The sequence below is a fragment of the Pan paniscus genome, chromosome 8 (assembly GCF_029289425.2).
Source record: "Pan paniscus chromosome 8, NHGRI_mPanPan1-v2.0_pri, whole genome shotgun sequence".
In the NCBI taxonomy this organism is placed as follows: domain Eukaryota; kingdom Metazoa; phylum Chordata; class Mammalia; order Primates; family Hominidae; genus Pan; species Pan paniscus.
This window is the reverse complement of record NC_073257.2, coordinates 116,232,878-116,260,020: the sequence shown is the minus strand read 5'-3', so window position 1 is coordinate 116,260,020 and position 27,143 is coordinate 116,232,878. Positions and strand designations below refer to the sequence as shown.

Here is a 27,143-nt window from a genome sequence, read left to right as displayed (position 1 = left end):
AGGGTTTTACCATGTTGGCCAGGCTGATCTCGAACTCCTGACCTCAGGTGATCCGCCTGCCTTGGCTTCCCAAAGTGCTGAGATTACGGGCATGAGACACCATGCTTTGCCTTAATTTTTTTTTAAGACAGAGTCTCACTAGTGACAAATATTTCTAATAATTCTATCCAGAGATTTAGATTGTACCTAACTTTTAGTGAGGAATGTGTGCTTTTGTGCTTTTATGTATGTTGTCTCATTCAGTGATTGACAACTTACAGCCACCTGGGTAAAGTCAACAGGACACAGATGTTCCTGCCTCACGTACTTCAGTGGAGTCAGAACTCATACCCAGGTTCTTTGTCTCCAAGTCCAGAGCTGTTTCTGCTGCACCAAATTTGACAAGTATACTGTATTTTAATTATATTTTTTATTCAGAAAACAAGAATATATCTGGATGTGATGGATGGAATGTAATTAGCACTTACTGTGTGTGCCAGGCAGTGCCCACAAGTGCTCTGTGTTCACTTATTTTACCCCCAACCACCAGATGTGGTGAGATGGGATCTAAACCCAGGCAGCTCTGACTCCAGGGTTTGTGTCCTTACTGATTTCTCTGTACCTCCCTGTGGCACTTAAATTTTCCCTTCACAAGTCGGTTATAACAGTAAGACAGGGGTTCATCACATGGCAAAGTACTGACAGAGAAAAGATGTTAGAAGCCATTCATTTTTGTTCTGCTGATTCTTAGTGCAATATTGTCCCAGATACTGCTAATGAAGGACATTCATTCTAATGTATTCACTATCTTCTGTGGAAAAGAAGAACTAAAGCAGGTCATGTGAACCTCAGACATAAGAGTTTAGATGCTATTTACTCCATGGACAAATACTGAGCAATAATACTTCAGGTTGGATTGTCATTTTTGCCAATGGAACCTGTGGAAGAATTGTTTAAGGTAAGAGTTTAAGGTGTTCAAAATGATGCCCCCCACCCCACCCCATATTGACTGTTTACCAGTGTGAGTGTTGTTTTACTGATTTCATTTGGCATAGGTTGTGTTTGTAAACATGGAGCCCTGGGTTACAAGATAACATCAGTCACCAATAAAATGTTTCTAAATGAATAAAAGCGCAAAATGGTTTACCTCTCTCTAATCCCACAATCTGATTTTTTAGGGTTTCTTTGTGCTGTTCGACTTCTGCCTTTTGATCTTCGGTGTGGTGCAATTTCTTATGAATTTGTTCTCTGATTTTGTTGAGCTTCCCGATGTCAAGGCGCATTTGATGGACTTCTTCCTCTTTGGCCTGTAATTAGTGAGAAAGAATTAATGAGACACTTTGTAAATGAAGAGCCAGGAACTGGATGATGGTAAACTCAGAACCAATAAAAGGAAATTCTTCCCATGGCATTTTAAAGTTGTTCTGTGAGATTAAATCAAGCACACACAATTTGGTTTTGAGAGAAATTGAAAAACTGTCCACTGAATAAAATATGTGGTTATGTTTTATATTTTTATAAACTAAAAATAATAAAAACCCTGAAAAATTTTGTTTCAAGTTACCATCTGAAATGGTTTGGCTGTGTCCCCACCCAAATCTCACCTTGAATTCCCACGTGTTGTGGGAGGAACCCGATGGGAGGTAATTGAATCACGGGGGCAGGTCTTTCCCATGCTATTCTCCTGATACAAACTAAGTCTCACGAGATCTGATGGTTTTAAAAAGAGGAGTTCCCCTACACAAGTTCTCTCCCTTTGCCTGCTGCCATCCACATAAGATGTGATTTGTTCCTCCTTGCCTTCCACCATGATTGTGAGGCCTCCCCAGCCATGTGGAACTGTAAGTCCAATTAAATCTCTTTCTTTTGTAAATTGCCCAGTCTTGGGTGTGTCTTTATCAGCAGCGTGAAAATGAACTAATACACCATCTAACTGTAGAATCAAATAAGATAAGAATGCTAAGTTGTATGTATCAAAAATATGTGAATTTTGTATACAGTATTTGATTAGCAATTTTCATGAACTTGTGAAGTGATCTCTCTCAGATGGTTATTAACATATATAAAATATTCAAACACTCTTTTGGACTCACTGGGCCATTGTAGGTCAATTATATACACTAGAGAAGGGGTCCTCCTTCCTCAAAGTATGTTGGTCTCTAGGTATACATATGGATAAGTGGACCAGATATTTCATAGTATGAATAGGCAGTCTATAAAATGGCAAACAGTCCCCAAAAATAATCCTAGCAAAGAAAAGCACCCGATTTTTGTCTAAAGACTTCAATCTTTCCAGATTTTGGAAATTTTAATTAAATTCACTTTTTTAAAATTTTGCCATTAGAAGTGACTGGAAAAGCAGCTGGGATTCTTTTGCAAACAAAGGTTAGCAATTATCTCAGCTCATAACAATGAAGAGACCAAAATTAGCTGTTCATGTTATCCTCAGATTATTGCTAGAGGCTGAATCCCATTAGGCTCATGATCTGATAACAGAAATAGTCCATCTTTCAAAATGCCCCATTCATATTATCAAGGGAAAGAATTAATGGCATGAGTCTTTTTCCTTTAATTTTACCTTAGGGGCTAATATATTATTTTGACTTAAGTAGTCATCTCATCTCTTCTTTAACGTATTGCATTCTCATAAAGAATGGTTTCAAGTCTACCCATTCTGGGCTGTTTTAAAAGTTTTTCAGTGTCAGACCCTCAGACCCTATAGGGTTCAAATTAGTCGATGTTAAGGCCTCTCCATTTCTAAGATGTTTTAATTCAGTGGTTATTAATCCAGACCCCACAGTTAGACTTCAGAAAAATCCTGGAAACCTCTCCTATTTCTGGGATGCATGCAACACAAGATGTAAGATATGCAAATAAGTGTGTGCGTGTGTATATTACCATCAGATTCTCAAAAGAGTTTGTGATATAAAAATGTTATGGTTCTCTGCCCAAATCTATGTATTATTCTTGCTAGGCCACTCTTTTTACATCCAGTATTCTAACATAACCAGAGTAGGGAATATGGATTTTTTTCAGAATTAAAGTGATAAACATAAAGCTGCTCTGTTAAGCAGGTAGGCATAGAATATATATCAGAGTATAAACTGTTATCTAAACTATCTAAATTGAAGAATTTGCAAGCACTCTTCAATGAGAGCAAGGAGAAGAATAGGAAATCTGTCTCAAAATATACATTGGACAGAAGTGAAAAACATGATTCCACAATCCTGTAAGTAGACCCTAGGTAGTATCAGTCTCTCTCCCAGCCATTCCATCCCACCTTCTCCAACAAGCAGTAACTATAATCTGAATTTTTGGCTGTTCACACGTGTGAATGGATTGCTAGATTTGAGCAACTGGTTTCTTGCAAAGCTAGTTACAGAGATAGACATCTGAGCTCACTTTGGAAACCATTTGCATAACCATATGATCAATAATCAGGTTTGCAATTTTACAAGAATGGAAGTCATCAAACTCTGCTTCTGGGCCTAAAGCAATCACTATAGGCTTGCACCTGCCTCTGATGTGTCAAGGTACTCAGTAGAGCCAACACAGGCTCTCCAACTGAGGGCTCCAATTGCCAAGGCAAACCTGTGTTAGGAAGAAAGAGCTAGGGAACAGACATGTAACTTGGTGTTTACTTTGAGCTCCAACGCCTTCTGTTGGTTTTCCTGGGATAGCTGCTCACAGACCAAACTGTGCTGTTCATTCTCTTGCTGAAGTTTAGCATTTCTCATCTGAAATTGCTCGAGTTCCTTTGCAGCTCTCTCATTCAATATCTGAAAGGGTTGGAATGAGCTGGTTAATGCCTTTTAATCTGATTACAATAGTTGGATATACACACAGGGGGCCCCACAAACCTCCTGGGAAGATAACAGCAACCCCGAGTTTTTGTCTTTGTAGAAATTGTTCTTTATTCCCGACGAAAGCACTAACGCACTCAAATATGATGAATGTTAAACGGTTGAGGAAAATGATGCCTTCTAATGAATAACACAGTGAGCATAATTTTTTTTCTGAGAGCCTTGGGAAGTCTTGTTCACAGGTGGTGGATAAATATTTTAATGCCTGTTTGCCATTTGGCAGGCTTCGCATACGCAACAATTGCTATAATCATTGCAAATGAGCTAGAGATTCAAACGGATTTTATAAGCTGTGGGGCTCGGAAGCTACATCTTCAGAAGCAAATCCTGCATTAACATGCCTACAACATTTTTGTCAACAGAACTGTTCACTAACACCAACACAGAGACAATTTTCTTTTAATCTAACTTAAGTCGAAACCGTGGAACAGCAGCAAAGTGATTTATATCTGCTTGAGTGCAGCGTCAGCCAGATTTTCCTCTTCCCTGCCTTGACTATCCTAAGCAGATATGGTTTTATAAAAACAAAGGATTATATCTTGGGGGCTCATTTCTATTGGGGGAATATTGAGGAGGTGGAGGGATAGCAAATGAATTGCAGGATAAAAATAGAAAGCCAGTTTAGGTAATGTCTCCAAAATATAACTTCCATGCACACAAAAATTAAGCATGAAAAGAATCCAGCTAATTCTCCATCAATAGGGACTAAATAAAATGTAACCAGTTATGCTAAAAATGAAATTGTGTTTCATAGGAGAATAGTTTTTATCCTGATGTCCAAAAGCCTCTCTCTTATGGTTCATGCTCAAAGAAGTCTCATGTTTTTCTGCTGGAGGCGGCACATTGTGAATTATCTATTTGACTTCTGACTTTATACAAAATTAATAGAGCAACGGACAAAAAAAAGTATATTTATATCTATTTTTGAGTATAAAACTGCTATATGGCTTGACAATTCTTTGGAAACAAGCTTCCTGAGGAAACACATATTTAAGAAAAGACTTTTCAATTATATGAATTGCTTCTTTAAGAAAAGAGAGAAAACATAATACAATTACTAATACTTGTGTCATCTTAAACTGCTATAATAGAGGAAGTGTTAAAAACAGTACCATATTAAAAATACATAAAGACTGACCATAGTTTGCTAAACTTGAAAATAACTTAAAAATAAACCTGTCGGCTGGGTGCGGTGGCTCATGCCTGTAATCCTAGCACCTTGGGAGGCCAAGACAGTTGGATTACTTGAGGTCAGGAGCTCGAGACCAGCCTGGCCAACATGGTGACACCCTGTCTCTACTAAAAATATAAAAATTAGCCAGGCATGGTGGCAGACTCCAGTTACTCGGGAGACTAAGGCAGGAGAATCGCTTCAACCCAGGAGGTGGAGGTTGCAGTGAGCTGAGATCATGCCACTGTGCTCCAGCCTGGGTGACAGAGAGACTCCATCTCAAAAAAAATAAAAATAAAAATAAAAATAAAAATAAATAAATAAAAATAAAACTGTTAAAAATAAATTGTTATACTCACCCAGTGGAATACTGCACAGCAATGACAGCTCATGCTCTACTGAGCTCTGTCCAATAGAGCTTTCTGCAGTGATGTAAATGTTCTCTGTCTGTGCTAATATGGCATCAACTAGCCATCTGTGGCTACTGAGTACTTGAAATGATGCTGGTACAACCAAGGAAATGAATTTTTAATTTAATTTCATTTTAATAAAGTTGAATTTAAATAGCCACTTGTTGCTAAGGGTTACCATATTGGGCATCACAAGTCTATAACTACATGGCAACAACATGAATGTATCTCACAAACAGAATATAGCAGAAGTTAGACACAAAGAATATATCCTGTAATATTTTATTTCTGTAAAGTATAAAGACAGGCGAAACCAAACTCTGCTTAGAATTCAGGATAGAGATGGTATTTTAGGGGGAGAAGGACTAAGAGGGAGCACAAAAGGGCTTCTGGGGGTGCTGGTAATGTTCTATTTCTCCGGCTGGGAGCAGGTGACCAAGATGCGGTTGAGTGGTGAAAATTCATCAAGCTGTCCACTCGTGACATATACACTTGTCTATATGTGTAGTATAGATCAATAGAAGGTTAAAAAGAAACTTATTAACCTGTTAGAGCTGGGAAATTTAAAAGGGGGGGCATAACTACCTCATAAGAGCCATTCAAAGACCAAATTGCAGTGCTAAGTTTTACATCATCAGCAGGAGTAGTGAAGGGAATTTGCTGCTTTCCAAGAGAATTCAAAATGTACAAAAGGGTGAATAAAGGTGCCATTCTGGGTTTTTCTTGGTTTTTTGCAAAGACCCACACCCAACTCACCTTCTGCTCCTTCAGCTGCTGCTCCAGCTTCTGAAGCTCCTCCTTGCTCTTCTGCACATACTGCTGCAGGGCTTTTATTTCTGTCTGCCTGCTGTCCATGTCTGCCTGAATCTGCTTGAGCTCTTTCTCTAGTTTTTCCTTCTTCCGGAACTCCCGGGAAGCTTCGTTCTGACGTTGCTGGATTTCTTGTTGGAACTAGAGGGTGCGGAAAGGACAAGAGAGAAAGAGATGAGCCCTGACCATGGCAGGTCTCAGCCAGCCAAGCCCCCTCCTCTCTCAGGTCTGTGATTGTCAAGGCAGCACTTTGCAGTAGCATTTCCCCTATAGGGCAGACATCCTTGAGCCCCAGTGTTCAAACTTTTCAGGAATATTCTATACTGTTTCTTGGGGCCTTGAAATCAAATGACTACCCTGATGGTGGGCAACAAATCCACAAAGTGTGGTATAAAATCAAATACATATGGAAGCTCAGCGTTCTAGGGGCGTTAAACATGGAAAGAATTCATCCCATTCTTTATCAATAGGGACTAAATAAAATGTGGCTAGCTACCCTAAGTATAAAATTGTGTTTTACATGACCCTGGATATTGCTAAAGAGAGCATTATAGGTTTATCTTGATGTCCAAATGCTATGAAAAGCCTTTTTCTTATCTCATGTTCAAAGAAGTCTCATGTTTTTCTCTTGGAGACTGCACATTGTGTATGACCTATTTGACTTCGGGCTTTATATAAAAGTGTTCAGAAGAAGTCTGCTAAATGGCTTTCTAATAAAAATAAATAAATAAATAAGTAGGGCCAAAGAAACTACTTCCACCACCCCCAGATGTTGGGCCCCCTGGCCTTCATGGAGATCATCTTTTTGAGCCAGAATTGTAAGTAGGGAGTGCCCGCCTCAGTGACTTCTCAGACAGAGAATGCAGAGAAAGAACAATTCAAGTCGTTCAAATCAAGTAAAGCTCCTCTCAAGAGAACAAACTAAAGAAACAAGCAGAACTGAGGATGTTTCATTTGGGCGCTAGGGGGTAAATTTGAGAAAGGAGCAAGATGGGCATAGAGACTGTGGAGGGACAAACATCCTCTGGAAGGAAATATTCCTTCTTCTTGCCCTCCATGGCAGACCTGACTGATGGCGTGTTCAGCCTCCTCTTTTGATCGCTCTGTTTCCTGCTGCTGTTCAGTGGTCTGAGCTAGGGATTCTCGTAATTTTACCACTTCTGATAAGAGCTGGTCTCTCTCCTTTGTCACTTCTTCTTTGAACCTCAGTAAATCTCGGATGCTAAAAAGGAAGAACACAGGAGTCAGACTAAATGGCCATCTGCTCAGGGGTCCTTCATATCATTCTCTGAGTTCGTTTTCATGGGAAAGATGTCAGGTCAATGATTAACACTATTCAGACATTAAAGAGAAAGATCTTTATGCCATGATATGGGATCAGATTGTGAAATGTTAACTGGAAAGAAGTACTAATGATAACATGCATAGTATAATTTATTTTTTTATTTTTAAGAAAATACAATGTCTATTCATGCATGTGAGAGTGTGTGTGTGTGTGTGTGTGTGTGTGTGTTTCACAGACATTTTTACAGAGCCCAGAAAAACATATCACTGATTATCTCTGAGAAATTTAGGGTGAAAAGTTGTAGGGGTTGATACTTTCCACACCTCTGTATTACTTGAATTTGTTACGATAAGACTATATTGCTATTGTCAACTCTGGTAATTAATCCTAAGCAGATGTCAATTTAGGAAACTATTTGTTTAATATATCCACTGGAGGGCTATGATCACAGCTATAAACTCTAGAATAAAGCATAAACAGAACAAAATAATATGCATTGCTAGTTTTCTATCCATTTACCCAAAAAGATTAGTTTCTCCCAAATGAATGCAGCCCAGATAAAATGTTACAAAGAACAAAATTGGGAAAATCATTCATGATGCCCATTTTTGGAGGTTATGTGATAATATTCATTGATTTGAATTGTAAACCAGTTACCTCCAAATTTCAAAAGCCATTCCATATGATTTGGCATGACTTCCTGCAGAATTAGCACTTTGCAATTGGAAGCTCAGTGTCTGATACGACCTCTGCAGCAGAATGAATGTAGAGCAAGGCAGCTCTTGGAGCTGAGAAGGCAGAGGAGAACTTGCACTGCAGACTCTTGCAGCTGACAGTCATCAAACGACTGCTCAAAACACAGTAATTTGTCAAACTATATTTACCAACATCTTTGATGTAACAAATGTTTAATAAGGAAACTTTAAACCTGCACTCAAATTCTACTCCAGAAATAAAACCTCAAATTCGAAGGTTACTATGAAGACAGAAAGTTACACCTGGGCACACTGTTAAAGATAAAATTATGGGCTGGATTGTTTCTTCCGTTCTCCTCCTCACCCTCTTCCAATGCTTGTCTCGTATCTGAATCAGTTCCCTCGCATTCCTCTTCAGTAGTTGCTCTGAATATGCTTGACTTCCTTAACAAGAAGATAAAGCCCACACTACAGGCATCACATTTTCTGTATTTATTTCCTATTCCCTCTCCCAACACCTGTACTTAGAACTATCTGTCAATGTTGGATCAATGCATCAAAAAAGCATAAGAAACTGAAACAGCAAAATTAGATTTGGTTAATTTCCTTGGCTGCCCAAGGAAGTGTATGTTCATTCCTGATTCATTCGTTGATGCCATGTTTTGCATGCCCCACACAGTGCTGGGCTCCTGGAAGGGATATAAAGGTGTCTTCCTTCAGGGAGTTCACAGCCTAATGGGTAGAGAAGCACATCAACAAATAAGTTTCAATATAATCTGATCAGTGCCATACTGGAGGTAAATGTTGGGTCTTATGGAAACAGAAAACATAGTGACTTTCTGTGTGGTCATTGGAGTCTGGATGTGGAGAGGATGTTGGAACAGTGATGCTGATGGTGATGAAGTTAAGACAGTGTTTGAGATGGGTCTTAAAGAAGGCATAAAAGTTGACCATGGGGAGAACGGAAGACAAGGCACTCTGAGCATGGAAAGCAACATGTACAAAGGCATGGAGGTGTGAGCAACTTGATGGGCTCGCACGAGGCTAGAGAGGCTGACTGGGGCAGGTTCTCAAAGGGCTCTGGATGACACAGTCAAGAGTCTGGGCTTTATCCTTTGGGTATGGATAGCTATTGAAAGTGTTTATGCTGGGGATAGGTGCACATGTGCTTCAGGAGCCTAAATTTGGTAGCAATGATGGAATAAAGAAGGACATGTCTTCTGTAGGCAGGGAGACCAGTTAGGACGCTACTGCCAAATCTGGCAGAGAATAGGAGGCCTGAACCAAGGCAGTAGTACTGGTGACCAGAAGGAGTGAAAGGCCATGCTTAGAAGACCAAGCCAACAAGACAGTGGCTTTAAGAGATGGGGGAGCAGGAGGAGGGAAGAGCAGCACTGTTTTCTGGCCTAGAATCTGAAGGGTGGGAGGGTTGGTGATGAGACTGATCATGGGGAGTAGGTGGGAGAAGCTGGGACTCTGGGCAGAAAATTAGCCAGTTATATTCTACACAAATTGCAGAGAAACCTAACATCTTACTCATTTTGAAACTATACTACTGATTCCTATGGAGGCAGAAGTTTAAGATAACCACAAATTAGAAGTTCTTAGGTGTGGAGAAAAGAACATTACTTAAAATGCAACAGACAGAAAACAATCTCTAAGAACCCAATAAAGAAGAGTCTTGTATCACAGAGAATGTTCAAGAAGACACTGGCAAGCCCCAGGCTGTCTACTGAAGGAGGCCTCTGCAAAAGCAAGTTTAACATACATCAACAAGGCTATGACCTACTTGCTATGCTGGTCCATTGACAGTCCAGACCCTTGCTCCACTAGTTTGGTCAGGTTCACTATTTCCTCTTTCAGAGCAAGAATCGTCTCCTTGGCCTTCTGCTCTTTGTCATAGGCTGAGTCCACCATCTTCCAGGCCTTTTCAATTTCCTAGATGGGCCATAGGATATCAGTGAGAAAGACCAAACTGGATTCTAGATGCAAGATAAACCAGCAAACAGAATAATACCATGACCACAGTGTAGTTATATAAATGTGCATTGACTAAATTGTTTAACATGAGCTAGTCAATAGTGAATAGCACATTGAAAGAGGAGGACTGGACTGGACGTGGTGGTACAGGCCTATAGTCTCAGCTACTCGGGAGGCCGAGGCAAGAAGACCTCTTGAGTCCGGGAATTTGAGGCTGCAGTGAGCTGCAATCATGCCACTGCACTCTAGCCTGGATGACAGGGCAAGACCCTGTCTCAAAAAAGTAAAAAATAAAAATAAAGTAGGGACTGGCAGAGGGTATTTTTTCTTGTGTAGCTGAGTGTGGCTACAAGGCTCACTTACTGCAAGGTTTGCAAAATTACAAATGAAAGTTTATGTGCTTTCTAAGTCCAGATATTAAAAGGAAAAAAAATAAGTTTTATCACATGAGAAATGATCATAGATCCAAGCCCTAAATTGATAGACTGAATTAAACCTCTCGAAAGATTTGTAAATAAAAAATATATTTTATCATCTGGTCCCAAGTGATCTCCTAGTGACAATGTGAACTTTAGAACAATCCACACAATGCTGTTCTTTACTGTTACCTAATTGTACCCAACAACCTTGGTAATTCCCATTTTTCAGAAACTGAAGCCCAAGCCTTCTCATCAAATGCTTATATATGGGAGAAAACCCATAACGGGGAATGGAGGCAATGACCCATGCAGCTTTGGCTTCCTTACTGTTATAAAATGCAATGTGTATTTTGACATAAATACTTAAAAGTGAATTACAGCAGTTCCAGTAAAGGAGCAAAGCACAGTAAATTTTGCAACATGACATAATTTGGATGTATGTCCCTGCCCAAATCTCATATTGAAATGTAATCCCCAATGTTGGAGGTGGGGCCTGGTGGGAGGTGATTGAATCATGGGGGTGGATTTCTCATGAATGGTTTAGCACCATCCTCTTGGTACTGTCCTTGTTATAGTGAGTGAGTTCTCATGAGATCTGGTCATTTAAAAGTGTGTGATGCATGCATATGTTCATCACAGTGCTATTGACAATAGCAAAGACATGGAATCAACCCAAATGCTCATCAGTGATAGACTGGATAAAGAGTACATATACACCATGAAATACTATGCAGCCATAAAAAAGTACAAGATCATGTCCTTTGCAAGGACATGGATGGAGCTAGAGTCCATTATCCTTAGCAAACTAACACAGGAAATGACAACCAAATACCACATGTTCTCACTTATAAATGGGAGCTAAATGATGAGAACACATGGACACATAGAGGGGAATAACACACACTGGGGCCTTTCGGAGGGTGAAGAGTAGGAGGAGGGAGAGGATAAGGAAACAATAACAAATGGATACTAGGCTTAATACCTGGTGATTAAATAATCTGTACAACAAACCCCCATGACACACGTTTACCTATGTAACATCCTGCACATGTATCCCTGCACTTAAAAGTTTTTTTTAAAAAGTGTGTGACACCTCCCCCCCGCCCCTCTTGCTCCTGCTCTGGCCCATGTGAAGTGTCTGCTCCACTTTGCCTTCTGCCATGACTGTAAGTTTCCTGAGGCCTCCCAAGAAGCTGAGCAGATGCCAGTGTTTTGCTTCCTGGACAGCCTGCAGAACCATGAACCAATTAAGCCTCTTTTCTTTGTAAATTACCCAGTCTCAGGTATTTCTTTAATGCAATGTGATGACCAACTAATACACAACAGCTTTGAGTTTTAGGCCACTACTTAACTTTCTTGCAAAATTCTGTCGAGTAGAATGTGGGTCCTTTATACAGATAAGAACCTATAAGCTTTAGGTTAAAATATTCCACTTGTTTATTGACAAGGAATAAAATGGGTGGAAGAGAGTATTTAATGTAAAAAATTCGTGGTGACTATTACATTAGACAGATTACTCTTGGGTAACTATAGCACATAATTCAGTGATTCAAAGCAAAATGTCAGTTTGTGCAATATTTCTTATGTAGCAACCATATGTGCTATATTTAGCAAAACAAATGAAAGATATTTACATTAAAAAATGATTACAGAAGTTTTATCCAAATCAACTTTACCAATTAGATTTTAATCCATTCATGACCTCCATTTCCAGATTTTGTTTTTTTGTTTGTTTTGGGTTTTTTGTTTTATTTTGTTTTGTTTTTGGAGACGGAGTCTTGCTCTGTTGCCAAGGCTGGAGTGCAGTGGCACAATCTTGGCTCACTGCAACCTCCACCTCCTGGTTCAAGTGATTCTCCTGCATCAGCCTCCCAAGTAGCTGGGATTACAGGCATATGCCACCACGCCCAGCTAATTTTTATATTTTTGGTAGAGACGGGGTTTCACCATGTTGGCCAGGCTGGTCTCCTGACCTCAGGTGATCCACCCACCTCGGCCTTCCAGAGTGCTGGGATTACAGGCATAAGCCACCACAACCAGCCCTTCATCAGTTTTTAAATTTATAATGAAAAATTTTTTTTCCATTATAAAATGACTTTAAGCCTTCTTATATTGGTTTTTCAGCAAGGAGAAGAACATGACCATAAACTTCAAAATAGCACTTAAAAGTGAGTAGTTTCTAAGAGAATTGATAATCGTTATTTAGTACTGGTCTTGGAAATTCATTTGAACTGGATGGTATCTAATTGCATGATACCAAGGCAACTGTCTAAAAATTTTATAAATTGTTTCTCATATTTAGGGTTTTAATTATGTTTCAACCTCTTATCACCATGAGTCAACAAGGAACACTTATATTTTACCTTCAGAATAATGCAACACACTTAAGGATGAAAAAAATCTAGTGTAAAACAAAGCAATACATCCTCAGTATCCCCAGACTGAATCTCTGCTCTCCTATTATGAGGAACTGGGAGGATTCAGAGGAAAGAAAAGGGGTGCTAGGAAGAAAGGTCATGAAAATTACTATCTGGGAATTCTCAAGGCAATCTTTACTAAAACAGGAGAAAAAGCAGAAATATGAAAATATCTTTAACAGTTAAACTACCATCATGAGGTATTAAATTACTCATCATGCATCAAATAAGATACATTGAGATTCCAAATATTGCATTTACTTATCTCTAAATCTTTTTCCTAACCCATTATTTCCCAGAAACCAAGCAAGTAAGATTCTCCATTATTTTCTGCATGATGTGATTCACCCAGGCTAAAAAATCATTTTCTTTGAAAATGAACATTATTCCTTAGGCTTAATGAATATAAAATCATGTAAATTTTTACCTAATAACTCATTTACTACCAGCCTAGAGGTGCCAATATAATGAGAGAATGATGTTTTAAATTCAGGTTCATTCCATTTCTAGAAGATCACTGACCTTCTTTAGGGATGCAATGGTGGTCTGATCATCCTGAGAGAGCTTAAGGGCAGTGGCGACCTTCGCGGAATTCACTACAATCTCTGCATTTAGCTCTCTGCATTTGGCCATCAGACGCTTTTCATTGTCATAAGACTTTTTCATGACAGCATGAAGCCTCTCATATTCAATCCGAAATTTTTCCAAACTTTTGTCTCCAGAAAGTTCATGGAGAACTCCCTGAAAATCTCTTTCCATTTCTTCAAATGCAGATTCTTCCAGGACTTGCTTTCCACCCTTTTCCTATAGAAAAAAAGCAGGGATGGGAAAGGGCAATGCAACATTTACATCATTACCATCAAGGAATTACTGCTATTACCTCTGAATGAAACACCTCCATACGAGCAAAATTAAAACCACTGATAAGCAGAAAAATTAAGATTATATGACAGGAAAGGTCCTTGTTCAGACCCTGATGCTTATGTACATATATATGTACATATATGTATAAGTACATATATGTGTGTATATATATACGTATATGTATAAGTACATATATATGTGTGTATATATGTGCATATATGTATAAGTACATATATGTGTGTATATATGTACATGTATGTATAAGTACATATATATGTGTATATATGTACATATATATGTGTATATATATGTATATATATATACACATATATACACACATACACATTATACATTTATACACATTACATATATATATATATGCATTGGGATATATATGCAGAATATATATGCATTAGGATAAAAGTAGTTCCCACTACATGATGTTACTAAGGATTAGATTAAATGAGATCACTGATGTTAAACACTTAGCCAAATGCCTGGCAAATAGTAGGGATTCAAGGAATTTTCAGAGCTATTATGATTATTCCAAACCCTGGTCTCTTTTCATTGGGCCCTGCTTCTTATTGCCCCTAAGACTGCAAAGGGCAGCGGGGGTGGCCACGGTGTGTTGAGGCCAGACATAGGAAGATCTTGGCATAGATATCATGAAATCACATATACAGTGAAACTCACCTGAAATATGCACTTATCTCTCAAAAGAGATTCCATCATTTTTATTCCTTAGAAATGTAGGCTAGGTCATGCCCCACAGTGTCCTAAAATGCCCCTGTGCAATACTCATGGGACTTTTCCACATTTGCTTTCCATGGTTAGATGGGCAACAAATTATTTCAAAATATAAGCCCAGACATATAGATATAATTCAAGCAAGTCTGGCTATTACTTAGATGAGAACCTAAGAGTGAGTTATATCGGAATTCTTATTTCTCTACTTTTAGGGGTTGAATTGTGTCCCCCAAAAAGGTATTTTGAAGTCCTAACCCTGCTAATCTGACCTTATTTGGAACAGAGTCATTTAATAAGTTAAGATGAGCTCAGACTGGAGTAAGCCACCCAGTTTGTGGTGCTTTGTTATGGCTGCTCTAGCAAACAAATCCACCTACTTCTTGTTAGCTACAATATAATAATGAAGAAGAATGGGTATGGTTAATATATTTATTCATTCATTGAGCAAGTATTTATTGAATATCTGCCATACATAAATTCTATGATGGATTGGGAATAAACAGCTTATCCACAAGATGAGTAATAAACAGCTTATCCACAGGGAATTTATACTTAATTGCTGGTGGGATACGAATGCAGTTAATGAAAGCATAGAATTTGATCCCTATCATAAAATGTATTCAAAGTTCTCTATGAACCCACAGAAAGAGAATTATTCCCAGCAGCAAGAATAAAAAAAAAATCTCAGAAAAAAATTGGCATTTGAGCAGGCCCAGAAGGAAGAGTGGAATTTTCATAGGGGAATACGGAGTAAAGGGGCATTCCCAGCAGATGGCAAAGCTTGAGCAAAGCTCAGGGCCAAGCAAGTATCCAAGTTGGCTAAAGAATAAGAGGGATGAACGGAACAGAATAGCGTACAGAAATAATGCGGCACAGCTACAACCATCTGATCCTTGACAAAGTCAACAAAAAAGCAACAGGAAAAGGATTCTCTATTCAATAAATGGTGCTGGGATAATAGGCTAGCCATATGCAGAAGATTGAAACTGGACTCCTTCCTTACACCATAGACAAAAATCAATTCAAGATGTATTAAAGACTTAAATGTAAAACCTAAAACTATAAAAACCCTGGAAGATGACCTAGGAAATACCATTCTGGACATAGGCCCTGACAAGGATTCATGACGAAGATGCTAAAAGCAATTGCAACAAAAACAAAAATTGACAAATGAGACTTAATTAAACTAAAGAGCTTCTGCACAGCAAAAAAAAAAAAAAAAAAAAAAAACTATCAACAGAGTAAACAGACAACCTACAGAATGGGAGAAAATATTTGCAAACTGTGCATCCGACAAAGTTCTAATATTCTGAATCTATCAGGGACTTAAATAAAATAACAAGCAAAAAACAAACATCCCCATTAAAAAGTGGACGAAGGATATAAACAGACACTTTTCAAAAGAAGACATTCAGACAACAAGCATATGAAAAAAATGCTCAACGTCACTAATCATTAGAGAAATGCAAATCAAAACCACAATGAGATACCATCTCACACCAGTCAGAATGGCTTCATTAAAAAAGTAAAAAAAAAAAAAAAAAAACAGATGCTGGCAAGGTTGTAGAGAAAAGGGAACATACTCTGCCGGTGGGAATGTAAATTAGTTCAGCCATTGTAGAAAGCAGTGTGGCAATTTCTCAAAGAACTTAGAATTACCACTTGACCCAGCAATTCCATTATTGGGTATATACCCAAAGGAATATAAATCATTCTACCATAAAGACACCTGCATGCATATGCTCAACACAGCACTATTCACAATAGCAAAGACAGGGAATCAACTTAAATGTCATCTACAGTAGACTGGATAAAGAAAATGTGGTACATGGGCCAGGCGCAGTGGCTCACACCTGTGATTCCAGCACTTTGGGAGGCTGAGGCGGGTGGATTGCCTGAGGTCAGGAGTTCAAAACCAGCCTGGCCAACATGGTGAAACCCCATCTCTACTAAAAATACAAAAATTACCTGGGTGTGGTGGTGGGCACCTGTAATCCCAGCTACTTGGGAGGCTGAGGCAGGAGAATTGATTGAACCAGGAAGGCAGAGGTTGCAGTGAGCCAAGATCATTCCCCTGCACTCCAGCCTGGGCAACAGAGTGAAACTCCATCTCAAAACAAAAAAGGAAAACTGTGGTACATACACACCATGGAATACTACTCAGCCATAAAAAAGAATGAGATCACGTCCTTTGCAGCAACATGGATCGAGCTAGAGGCCATTATCCTAACTAACGCAGGAACAGAATACCAAATATCACATGTTCTCACTTATAACTGGGAGCTAAACACTGAGTACACATGAACACAAAGAAGGGAACAGACACTGGGGCCTACTTGAGGGTGGAAGGTGGGAGGGGGTAAAAAACTGAAAAATTACCTATCAGGTACTATGCTTATTACTTGGGTGATGAAATAATCTGTATACCAAACCCTTGTGACATTCAATTAACCTATATAACAAACCTGCACATTTATCCCTGAACCTAAAATAAAAGTTTTTAAAAGTCTGTGCACATTTTAGAAAAGGATAAGAGGTATGACAGGGAGAAAGTAGCAAAACACTAGCTAGGGAGTGAGGGACACACAGTGAAGACACTGAATTACATTCAAAGGAGTACGGATTGCATTATTCTGCAGGCCACAGGGAACCACTCAAGACTTTTGAGCAAAGGACTCATAAGGCTTGCAAGGCCTTACTTATGTTTGCAACATTATGTTTTAATATTCTACTCTACAAAGGGCCTTGGCATCAACACTCTCTTGCTAAAAGAAACCAACTGAAACAATCTGTATTCCCAATAATAAAGTAAAATTTCAATTCACCCTGAAGATTTTAAGGAGTCTAGTTTACCTTCTGTTTTGACAAGCCCGTCTTGCCCAATATGGAAAAAGTCTACGTATTCTTGGTTTTCGAAAACACTTGTACTATTAATTAAATCTCTAACGATGACATGCAAGCAAAACAGTCTTTGTAAATTAAAATAAATGTAGAGTCACAAGCATATCTATAGCATTTTGTATAACAACTTTAGTACTAATTTTAAATTCACATAGGTTTTTCTTCCTGACTAAAAGCAGATTATTGCAAAGACCACAATGTAGTAACTCCACAAAGGAGGAAAAACCATATTAAGGAAATACGATGTTGCTGCTGTTCTGTTCTTCTCCCTTGTTGATGCTAAACATAAGCACACACAAAAATTTGTCACTGCACTGTTCTTGGTTCCATCCCTGTAAATGGTATTAACGTCAACACTTGATCAACAGCCTAATGATTTGTTAGCAGTCCAAGTTTTACCTGTTTACCTGGCACTTAGCACAGGAATGGAAAAATACCAAAGAAGGAAAAGTTTTAAAGAAACTTTTAGGAACAAGAGAGATTTGTTCCTATTGTCATTTAAAGCAAAGGAAAAATAATCTCTTAGCTTTGGCCAATAAACAGTTGATATTTCCACTGTTATAGCCTATAATGGTATCTGTTTCAGAGGGATGAAATCAACGTGAACTGATCAGAAAGGAACTGTGGCATTTCTTTATTCTTCACCTATTCACTGATTGTTTGCTATGTGCCAGGCACTGTCCTGTCCTAAGTTCTGGGAATATCAATTAGTGGGGAGAAGGAAAAGGAAAAAGGAAAAGAGAACTGCAATATAAGATGAGGCCAGAGGGGAAATAGAGAATTGTGAAAGCAGAATCGAGAAAGTTGGCTGAGGTCAAGTAAGAAGAAAAGTAGAAGAAAGGAAGAAACGAGAGGAGTAACAGAAAGAGGGAAATGGAAATAACTAATCCATAATAGTGGAGCAGCTTCTGAGGCCGGCACCTGGGCAGGGTTCCTCACAGAAATATGCAAATATATCTTGAATAGGGCAGAGCCAAGGAAATGAGGGGGTGGTGCCTCTGGGAGGCTGGGGCTTCCCTATGGGGGATGAAGAATGAAATAAACAAAGATGACTAGTGGGAGAAAAGAGGAGAAAACACTCAAAAGCAATAATGGGACAATAAAGAACTAGAAGGAACAAGAAAGGAAATGGGAAGAAAGAGATACAAATGACTATGGGTAATGGGGAGAAGTGAAGTGGCCACAGCAGCATGGATGTCAGAGAGAGATGTGAGTGATGGAGCCCAGGAGTGAGGAAGATGGATGATATGAAAGAGATCGTATGATAAGGAAAGGAAGGAGGTGTTGACCACGGGAAGACGGAATTTATAAAGCTAGACTAGAGATGGAGGAAAAGCAATGATGAGGGGATGTGAATGGTGCAGAGGAAGCAAGGGAGTAACTAGAATGGGGTGGGGAGTGGGTGGAGCACGATGGTGCTGAAAGATGATGGGGCTTGGGCTGGCTTCATGGGAGTGAAAACTGGTCAGTTGCACAGGGTCCCTTGCTCAGAAAGGCCCCATTCTTGGTTGAATGCTCTGCTGTTCTGTCTTAAAATTATTTGTAATTTTTGAAGAGACTTTGTGTTTTCACTCTGCATCAGGCCTTGCAAATCATGTAGCTGGTCCTGGCTGGAACAGACCGTGGGATGGGTGATGGGGGAAGGGCTCTGATGGGGCCATGAAGGATTTGGGTAGGGCCATAGTGGATGGGGACTGTGAATGGCAAGTAATGACAGGGACCCGAGGCTCTTGAGGTTATACATGAGGGGGCTAAGGGGCAGGCAGGGAGTCACTGAAGGGTTGCAGAAATAACCCCTCATTGGAGAGGCTGAAAATGGGGTGTACTGTAATATGGGGGAGTGGTGGGGTGATACGAGATGTTAACACAGGAGTCAATGAACACACGGGGCAGAGGTGATGGGCAGAAGAGCCTTAATGAAGCTGTGTGACAGCAGGTGATCACATGTTAGGAAATCAGGGTGTGACAGGTGGACAAGGGCCATTGATTGGGATGACAGCAGGCATCTGTGAAGCTTTCTTCCCGGTTTCCCCTGTGAGATAAGACATCTCCAATATTTCTGTGTGAGCCTCTCTTATGGTATCACTCCATGACTAAAAATCTAGGGCTGGGTGCATGTCACGTGTGGATTTCAGAATTCATTAATTTTCTACCGCACTTAGCATAGCGCCGATGCCACAGTGGGGATAGTGGGGTGTCCACACAAATGAAGGAGAAACAGGAGGTAAAGGGGCCAGAGCCAACGGAGAAAGGCGCGGGAGTGAGTGAGGGTGCAGGGGGATAAGATGTTGATGGGGGGAAATATTGGAATCACCGTTTGTGACAATCGTCAGTAGGAGAGGGACAATGGGGAGGGGTCAAGGGAAAGGCGACAGAGGGGCGCTGACTCCTGACCTCAGCCATCCTGATGCTCTCTGGGGGCGGCCTCAGAGGCTGCTGTGGAGATCGCAGGAGCTGGGCCGGAGTCTGGGAAAGAAACTAAAGGCGCGACGCGCTGTCTCTATCGCCCGCCCCGAGCGGAAACCCGCGCTCGGCGCGTCGTCCCGTCGCCTGGCAACCGACACGCCCTCTAGGGGCGCTAGCGGGAATTCGAAAGGGGAGGAGCTTCTGCGGCTGGCACCTGGGCAGGGTTCCTCAGAGAAATATGCAAATATATCCCAATGGGGCGGAGCCAAGGAAATGAGGGGGCGGTGCCCCTGAGAGGCTGGGAGGAGTCCCACGGTGTGGGCAGATGGAGACACCCAGGAGAAAGAAGAGGGCGAATTGGAAGAGGCCACCCAGAAAGGACGGTGTGTGACACTAGGGAGCCAAGCATGGAGAGCCGAGGACTAACGCTTGGAAGGAAATGTGGACCAGAAGGTTCCGGATGAGGGAAGGACAGGCGGCTACACTCTGCCTTCCGAGACAAAGAGGAATAATCTCACTTCCAGTCAGTTCAACCCTTGTAAAACAGCTACTGTATGCAAGACACGGAGGGAAAGCTGAAGTAGAGAAACCACAGACGCTGTCTTCAAAGGGTTTAATCTAATATTAGTGATGAGAAAAATAGGGTGCAGAGCTTAAGGCATCCTGGAAAAACGTATGTAGCGCCACATCGCGAAAATCTCTCTTCTAGGACCCCTCTCCCAAAACCGTTTCTTCGCCCTCTTCTCCCCCTTCTGCCTCCACTCTTTCTGGACTTCAGGTACAAATAGTTGAAATAATTATACTCCTTGGTTCATGAAATGTGTAAGACTCCTCTCTGGTTTTATTTTCCCCCTTTATCCCCATCCCTACTCCCAACCCCTATCCTCAACCCCATAGGCATTCATGCTGCTGTGCTTCCATATGTATTTTTGGGAAATGTACAAAATTTTTATCAGTGTATTTTTAAAAAATGTTTAAATAATGCTACTGGACTTTGGAGATTATCTTATTTTCTACTTTTTTCACTCAACATTCTTTTTAAGGATCTGTCCTCGTTGCGATTGGCAAGCATATAGTTCATTGCTTCTGAGTACTGCACAGCGTTTCATAAGGGGCATCTACCACACTTCACTTCCATTCCCCAGGTGTTAGGTAACAAGGCCGTCTCTAATTCTCCAATACATCAAGTAATACAGCCATGATCGTCTTTGTCCTTGGTCCCTTAAGGACCTCTGTGCAAATTCCTCTGAAATATATGCCAAGGAGTAAGATTGTTAAAGTTATAGGGATGCACAGGGACATTTGCTTATGCAGCTGCGTCCTGCACAAACACATCCAGCCATGGGGCAATGGAGGCTGAAAAACAGTCTCTACTCTCTTTCCCGTGCCATGTGCCCTACTGGAGAAAGGTGTGCACTTTTTATTCTCACAAAATCTCTGTACGCCAGCCAAGTCATGAACCTAGAAGGCTGTAACTATCTAGAGGGTGTGATATTTTCAAACTCATCTGACCAGATGAACAGTTTTCCAAGAGCACAACGATGCCCAGTAGCCTAGTACAAGCCCTGGGTATTTACCAAGCACTTTAAGATTGTGTACCAGAGTTACTGCCCTACGCTGCACTCCAGTGTGGGGTTTCCATCCAACACTTCCATCCATCCCTTCCAGAAGGTGATAGGTCTTTTTTATTAAACACTCATAAAGTGTTTAGTAAATACCAGATACTATTCTAAGTGCTTTGCAAATATTGACTCATCTAATTAGCTAATTTTCTAATTTCTGTCAATATGATGAAAGTAGTGTAAGCCCATTTTTTGCTTTCATTTTCACTTCTCTAACTACTAGTGAATTTTTTGACCATTTCTTTATACATTCATAGGCTACTTGAGATTCCCTTCTGTGAACTGCCTTTTCAGTGTCTGTGTCTATTTTTCTATTGATCTTTTTTTTCTTTTGATTTACAGATATCTTTGAGAAGCCTGGACATCAATCTGCTTTAGAAGACTAGAAACTCTGCCTTTATGTCTTTAAGGGAACAATAGTCCTTAACTTTGATACTGTGGCTCTTTAGCTCTTTTTTTCCCTATATTTTTAATATAGTTTTTTGGTATTATTTAGACCTCCTTAACCCCACGGTCATAAAGGTATTCTCCCATCATTTTTTTCTATCCATTAGCTTCATAGTTTTACTTTTTTACATTCAGTTATCTAATCCATCTGGAGTTCTCCTTCCCATATGGTGTGAGATAGGGATCTAACTATATTTTTCTCCATGGGGTGAGCAAATTTTCCAACAACCCATGTCAAACAATCCATTCTTTCCAAATTGGTTTGGGGAAGTTTCCAAATAGACATGAGTATGTTCTGAGCTCTCTGGTTTGTTCATGTGTCAGTACCACAAGGTTTTGTCACTGTGGGTTTTTAGTTAGTCATCATGCTTGAAGGCCAAGTTCCCCATTCCAAATTCTTCTGTGTCAAGATTGCTTTGTCTATCCATGGGCCTTTATCCTCCCTTATAATTTTTAGAGTAAGTTTGTCAAGTTTATGAGAACTGTGTTGGACTGATGAATAAATTCAAGGAAAACTGGCAACTGTGCAGTGACATCTCATTCATGACCTGACACTGTATATCTGGTGGACAAAAAGAGGGAAATGTGGCTGAGTCATAATGTGCATGGAGGTTGCTGGAGAGGTGGCGGATGAACTGGAGAGGCAGGCTGAACCACACTGTAAGCCAAGCTAATAGAAATGAGCTTGAAATGGGACAGGCAACCCAGCTCAGGCTGCTTTGTGTGTTCACAGGAAACCTGATTACACATTGGGACCATCGGTTTGTAGGATTGCCATGATCCAGAGAAACTCCATAACATTTCTGAAAGTATATAACAAAAATAAAGACCTAGAGGGCCCTGGTCACCCATACGTTGCACTGATGTCAAGTGCAGGGCTGTGTGTCTTCCCATGTCCAAGGGATCTCCTAAAAGAGATTTCATAAGTAGGTGCCCTGCATAGGTGACAGCAGTTCAATCCAGTAAACAATTTTTTAAGGAACGTACTGCATGGTAGGCACAAGGCTGCCCACAGGAAGCACAAAGGTGACTATGGCAGAGTCACTGCCCTTTGCATTCACAATCTGTATTGGGGGAAAGACAGAAGGGAACATCTACAGTTAATTCTAATGCAATATGATGGTATCATTTAGTATATGCCATTTTAACAGAAAGCACAATGGGAGCTCAGAGAATCTAGATACTGGTATCTGAGACCTTACTTATAGGAGGACAAAAAGACCCAAATATGAGTGAGCAATCAAAGAACCACAAGGAGGTAGAAAGGCGCATGACATGTTCAGCTCATAGGAAAGAGATGCAGGGGGCATCAACACAGATGGATGAATGGATGAAAGGATGGATGGTCGGACATATCAATTTACGCTGATGAAACAAAATGTTTGATTTCCAATTTTCTGGATTACAGAAGACTAGTCACCACCCTGCTCCCCTGTGTTGTTGTAATAACAAGAATCACTAGGTGGCATTATAGTACCAAAGTCCTCACCTTTCAGAGCCTCTAGGAGAAACACACCCAACAAGATCGCGTCAGCCCCTAATTTAGACAAATGAGTGCTTCTATTCATCTCATTTCTCATTATATCCACTTAATTTATTTCTTGAGCACCTACTATATGTCCAGCCCTATGTTGCATACTGTGGAGAGAGAATACAAAAGGAGTTGAAGACAGGATCTTCTCCCTTGAGGAGCATCAGGAGAAGCAAAATGTGCACGCCAACACTCCCCTTAAAAGATTTTCTGACAACAGTCCGAGACAGGATATAGTAAGCACTGAAATGAGGATGTCAGTAAATAAGGTCCTGTGTAATCTGGCCCTTTCGACTTTCTGGTGCCAGCTCCCATCACTCACTCCTTGTTACACTGGTTCTTTCAATTCCCTGGGTAGCCATGCTCTTTCCCACTGCCTGGAATTCACAAATGCTGATCTTCCTGTCTGGAATACTTGACTCTCTCTCTTTCTCTCTTCAGCTGGCTGGCTCCCATCCAATCTTCTTTCAGATCTCACTTCTTCACATTACTTTCAGTCTCACTTCCCCAGACTACCTTTTCCAGCATTGTGTATTCTACTTCTTGCATCATCCCACAGTGGTAACTAATGGCCTAGTCATGTAAATAGTTGCTTAATACCTGTGTTCCCTACCACACCGTCAAACTACAGGAGCTCTAAGATGATGCACGTCTTCTTCACCCCTGTCTCCACTGGTGTTAGGGGCTGAATTGTGTCCCTCCAAAATTCATAAGTTAATGTCCAGATGCCCCCTACTTCAGAATGTGATGGTATTTGGAGATAGATCCTTTAAAGAGGTGATTAAGTTAAAATAAGGCCGATCAGACTGGTATCCTTACAAGAAGAGGAAAATTGGTCACACAAAGAGACACGAGGTATGTGATGTGTGCACAGAGAGGAATGACAGTGAAAAGGAGGCTATCTGCACAACAAAGAGAGGGGCTTCAGAAGAATTCAAACCTGCTGACACTTTGATCTTGGACTTCTAACCTCCATAACTGTGAGGAAATCAATTTTTTTGTTTGTTTTGTTTTGTTTTGTTTTGGTGTGGAGGCGTTTGAGACGGAATCTCACTCTGTTGCCCAGGCTGGAGTGCAGTGGCACAATCTCGGCTCACTGCAACCTCCGCCTCCCGGGTTCAAGCGATTCTCCTGCCTCAGCCTCCAGAGTAGCTGGGACTACAGGTGCACACCACCACACCCAGCTAATTTTTTATATTTTTGTTAGAGACAGAGTTTCAACATGTTAGCCAGGCTGGTCTCAAACTCCTGACCTCAAGTGATCCTTCCGCCCTGGCCCCCCAAAATGCTGGGATTACAGGTGTGAGCCACCGCACCTGGCCTCAATTTTTGTTTTCTAAGCCACCCAGTCTGTGGTATTTTGTTATAACAGCCCTAGCGAACTAACATAACCAGCCAGCACTCTGCTGTATAAGTAACTGTTCAGTGAATCACTACTGAATGAGTTCTAAAGTAAGGAAGCCCAGTGAACCATGACATCTTAAAGAAAGGTACATGGTAGACATGGCTCTTGAACTTGACCTTAAATGATATGTATGAGTTAGAGACACGGAAGGAAGTTAAAAGAATCTCAAGTATGGGGAACAGCACTGGGCAGAAACCAAGGCAAGAATCCAAAAATCCTGCTTTAGGCAGGGTGAGGTCCCTATCAGGTACTTGTGGACACTAAAGTTGACAAGAGGGCATGGGTGAATAGCAGAGAGCCTTGGAAGGATAGAAGAGAAGTGCCTCCAAACTCAAGGACTAGGGACAGTCAAGAACACACCCATTTTTTCTGCCAGATATCTCAAATACATGATCATGAGATATACTACCTCTGCAAAGCTCCTTATTTAAACCTGGATAGAATCGCCTCTTAGAACTTCTCAGGTGCGTGCTGTAACACAGTAATAAGAACAGTATTTACACCCAGTGTTCACCTCTTCAATAGTACCCAGTGAAGATATGAAGTAAACCTCCAAAAAAGCGGAAACACTGACTTGCAGGCCTACATGTAAATTCCTAGCCTGTAATGCAAAGCAATTGTGCCCTGACAGAAATCGACCTCTGTCATAGATCAGAGAGGTCCCAGAGGCTATTTTGGGGGTGTCTGTATCATCCACAATCTCCTCTGAGATTATTAACTCCCACCCAGTATTACATCCCTCTCTGAAGCCATGATGCTCTAGGCCACCCTACATAACTCCCCAGGGCCACAGCTGATGGGTCAAGGTGGAGACCTGACCCACATGAAGCCAGTTCTATTATTTTCCCTTGGAATTTATAACAGGGACCAAGAGCAAGTCAATCATTGCTCAGGTATGGAACTGAGCATGTGAAGCCCAGGAGAGGCAGAGAAAGGCAGGCTGTATGGAGGGAAGAATAAAGCAAATAAATGAGGGGAATCCACAGACCAAAAACAGGAAGCGAAAGATGGGAGAGGGAGCTTCTTCCTTGGTGGCCGATGCCCTGTGGGAACCTGGTGGCAGGTCCCTTGAGAGACCCAGCAACACCTGCTCTCTTGGATTCTGCTAGATACTTTGTATCCTCCTAACAAAATAACCTTATTTGTTTAAGCTAGATGAAGTGAGTTTTCTTTGTATATATCAGAAATAAAAAAAAATTTTAAAGCCTGCATCAACACAGATCCTGTTTGCACAGGCATTCTTGTGGCATTGCTGGATTTAGTGTCTATGGAATCTAAAAACTACATTTGGGGCCCTTAACGACATGGTAAAAACTGCTCCTGTCATCATATCTAATATTTTTCCTCCAGACTGTTGGGAAGATGAAAAGCCCACGTGTTACAGAAAATTGTTATCATTTATCAGCCAACCATATGGTCACCTTAGATGACAGAGCAGAGTCCACACTGGCTAGTGTTCTCCAAAACTGTTCGGGGCATATTTTATTCCTTTAATCTTCTCCTTTTCCAGACTACTGCAGCACTAACTTAACAGAACATTTGTTGAGCATTTGACATCAGCTCCCAAAGGGTCTCCAGACAAACTCCCCTCGTGACACCTGAGGAGGCAACGAAGCTCAGGCAGATTTATTAGGAAGACTGAAAGGTCAGGCACCAGGTAGAAGCACTGAGGGAGCAGCCACAGCGGGTAAGCATTTTTACCAGGAGAAGGAGACAGCAGTGTCATAACTACCCAGTCGTCTTACCTGCCTTGAATTTTATTGGCTTAAAAGCAGCTGCTCTCTTCTCCCACACAGATTACTTTTGGGTATGACTGGTTAGGCTAGATCATTCAGTTGGTGCTTCTTGCCCAAGACACAGAGGTTGCAGTTTGATGTCCTACTCAGGACTGGTAAGGACGTGCACAAGTCAATCGGTGGACAAGATTGGTTAAAAAGCTTAAGTGGGTCAAGCGCGATGGCTCACTCCTGTAATACCAGCACTTTGGGAGGCTGAGGCAGGGAGATCCCTTGAGGTCAGGAGTTTGAGACCAGCGTGGCCAACATGGTGAAATCCTGTCTCTACTACAAATACAAAAATTAGCCAGATGTGGTGGTGGGCCCCTGTAATCCCAGCTACTTGGGAGGCTGAGGCAGGAGAATCACTTGAACCCAGGAGGCGGAGGTTGCAGTGAGCCAAGATCGCACCACTG

At 40.9% G+C, this 27,143-nt stretch overlaps 1 protein-coding gene and 1 long non-coding RNA gene across 9 annotated transcripts in view; one reads left to right on the top strand and one right to left on the bottom strand.

Annotated features, from left to right (window-relative positions):
• CFAP58 (cilia and flagella associated protein 58) overlaps positions 1-27,143 on the bottom strand; it is a 151,243-nt gene that overhangs the window by 83,349 nt on the left and 40,751 nt on the right. For 5 of the 8 annotated variants that reach the window (XM_034931436.3, XM_055093363.2, XM_063607883.1 and 2 more), the window contains exons 2-7: positions 13,552-13,833; positions 10,003-10,151; positions 7,299-7,455; positions 6,180-6,374; positions 3,621-3,758; positions 1,127-1,286 (exon numbers count right to left, since the gene is read on the bottom strand). In XM_034931436.3, coding sequence (XP_034787327.1) covers positions 1,127-1,286; positions 3,621-3,758; positions 6,180-6,374; positions 7,299-7,455; positions 10,003-10,151; positions 13,552-13,833 — 1,081 coding nt within the window. Of the gene's footprint in view, positions 1-1,126; positions 1,287-3,620; positions 3,759-6,179; positions 6,375-7,298; positions 7,456-10,002; positions 10,152-13,551; positions 13,834-19,935; positions 20,160-27,143 lie in introns of those variants that run through there. The other 3 variants (XM_003825557.4, XM_055093364.2, XM_063607884.1) reach the window with 3 other exon arrangements.
• On the top strand, positions 20,139-22,536 carry LOC106635188 (uncharacterized). Its single transcript, XR_001338555.3, has 2 exons — positions 20,139-20,725; positions 21,912-22,536. It is a non-coding gene; the product is annotated as an uncharacterized LOC106635188 (long non-coding RNA).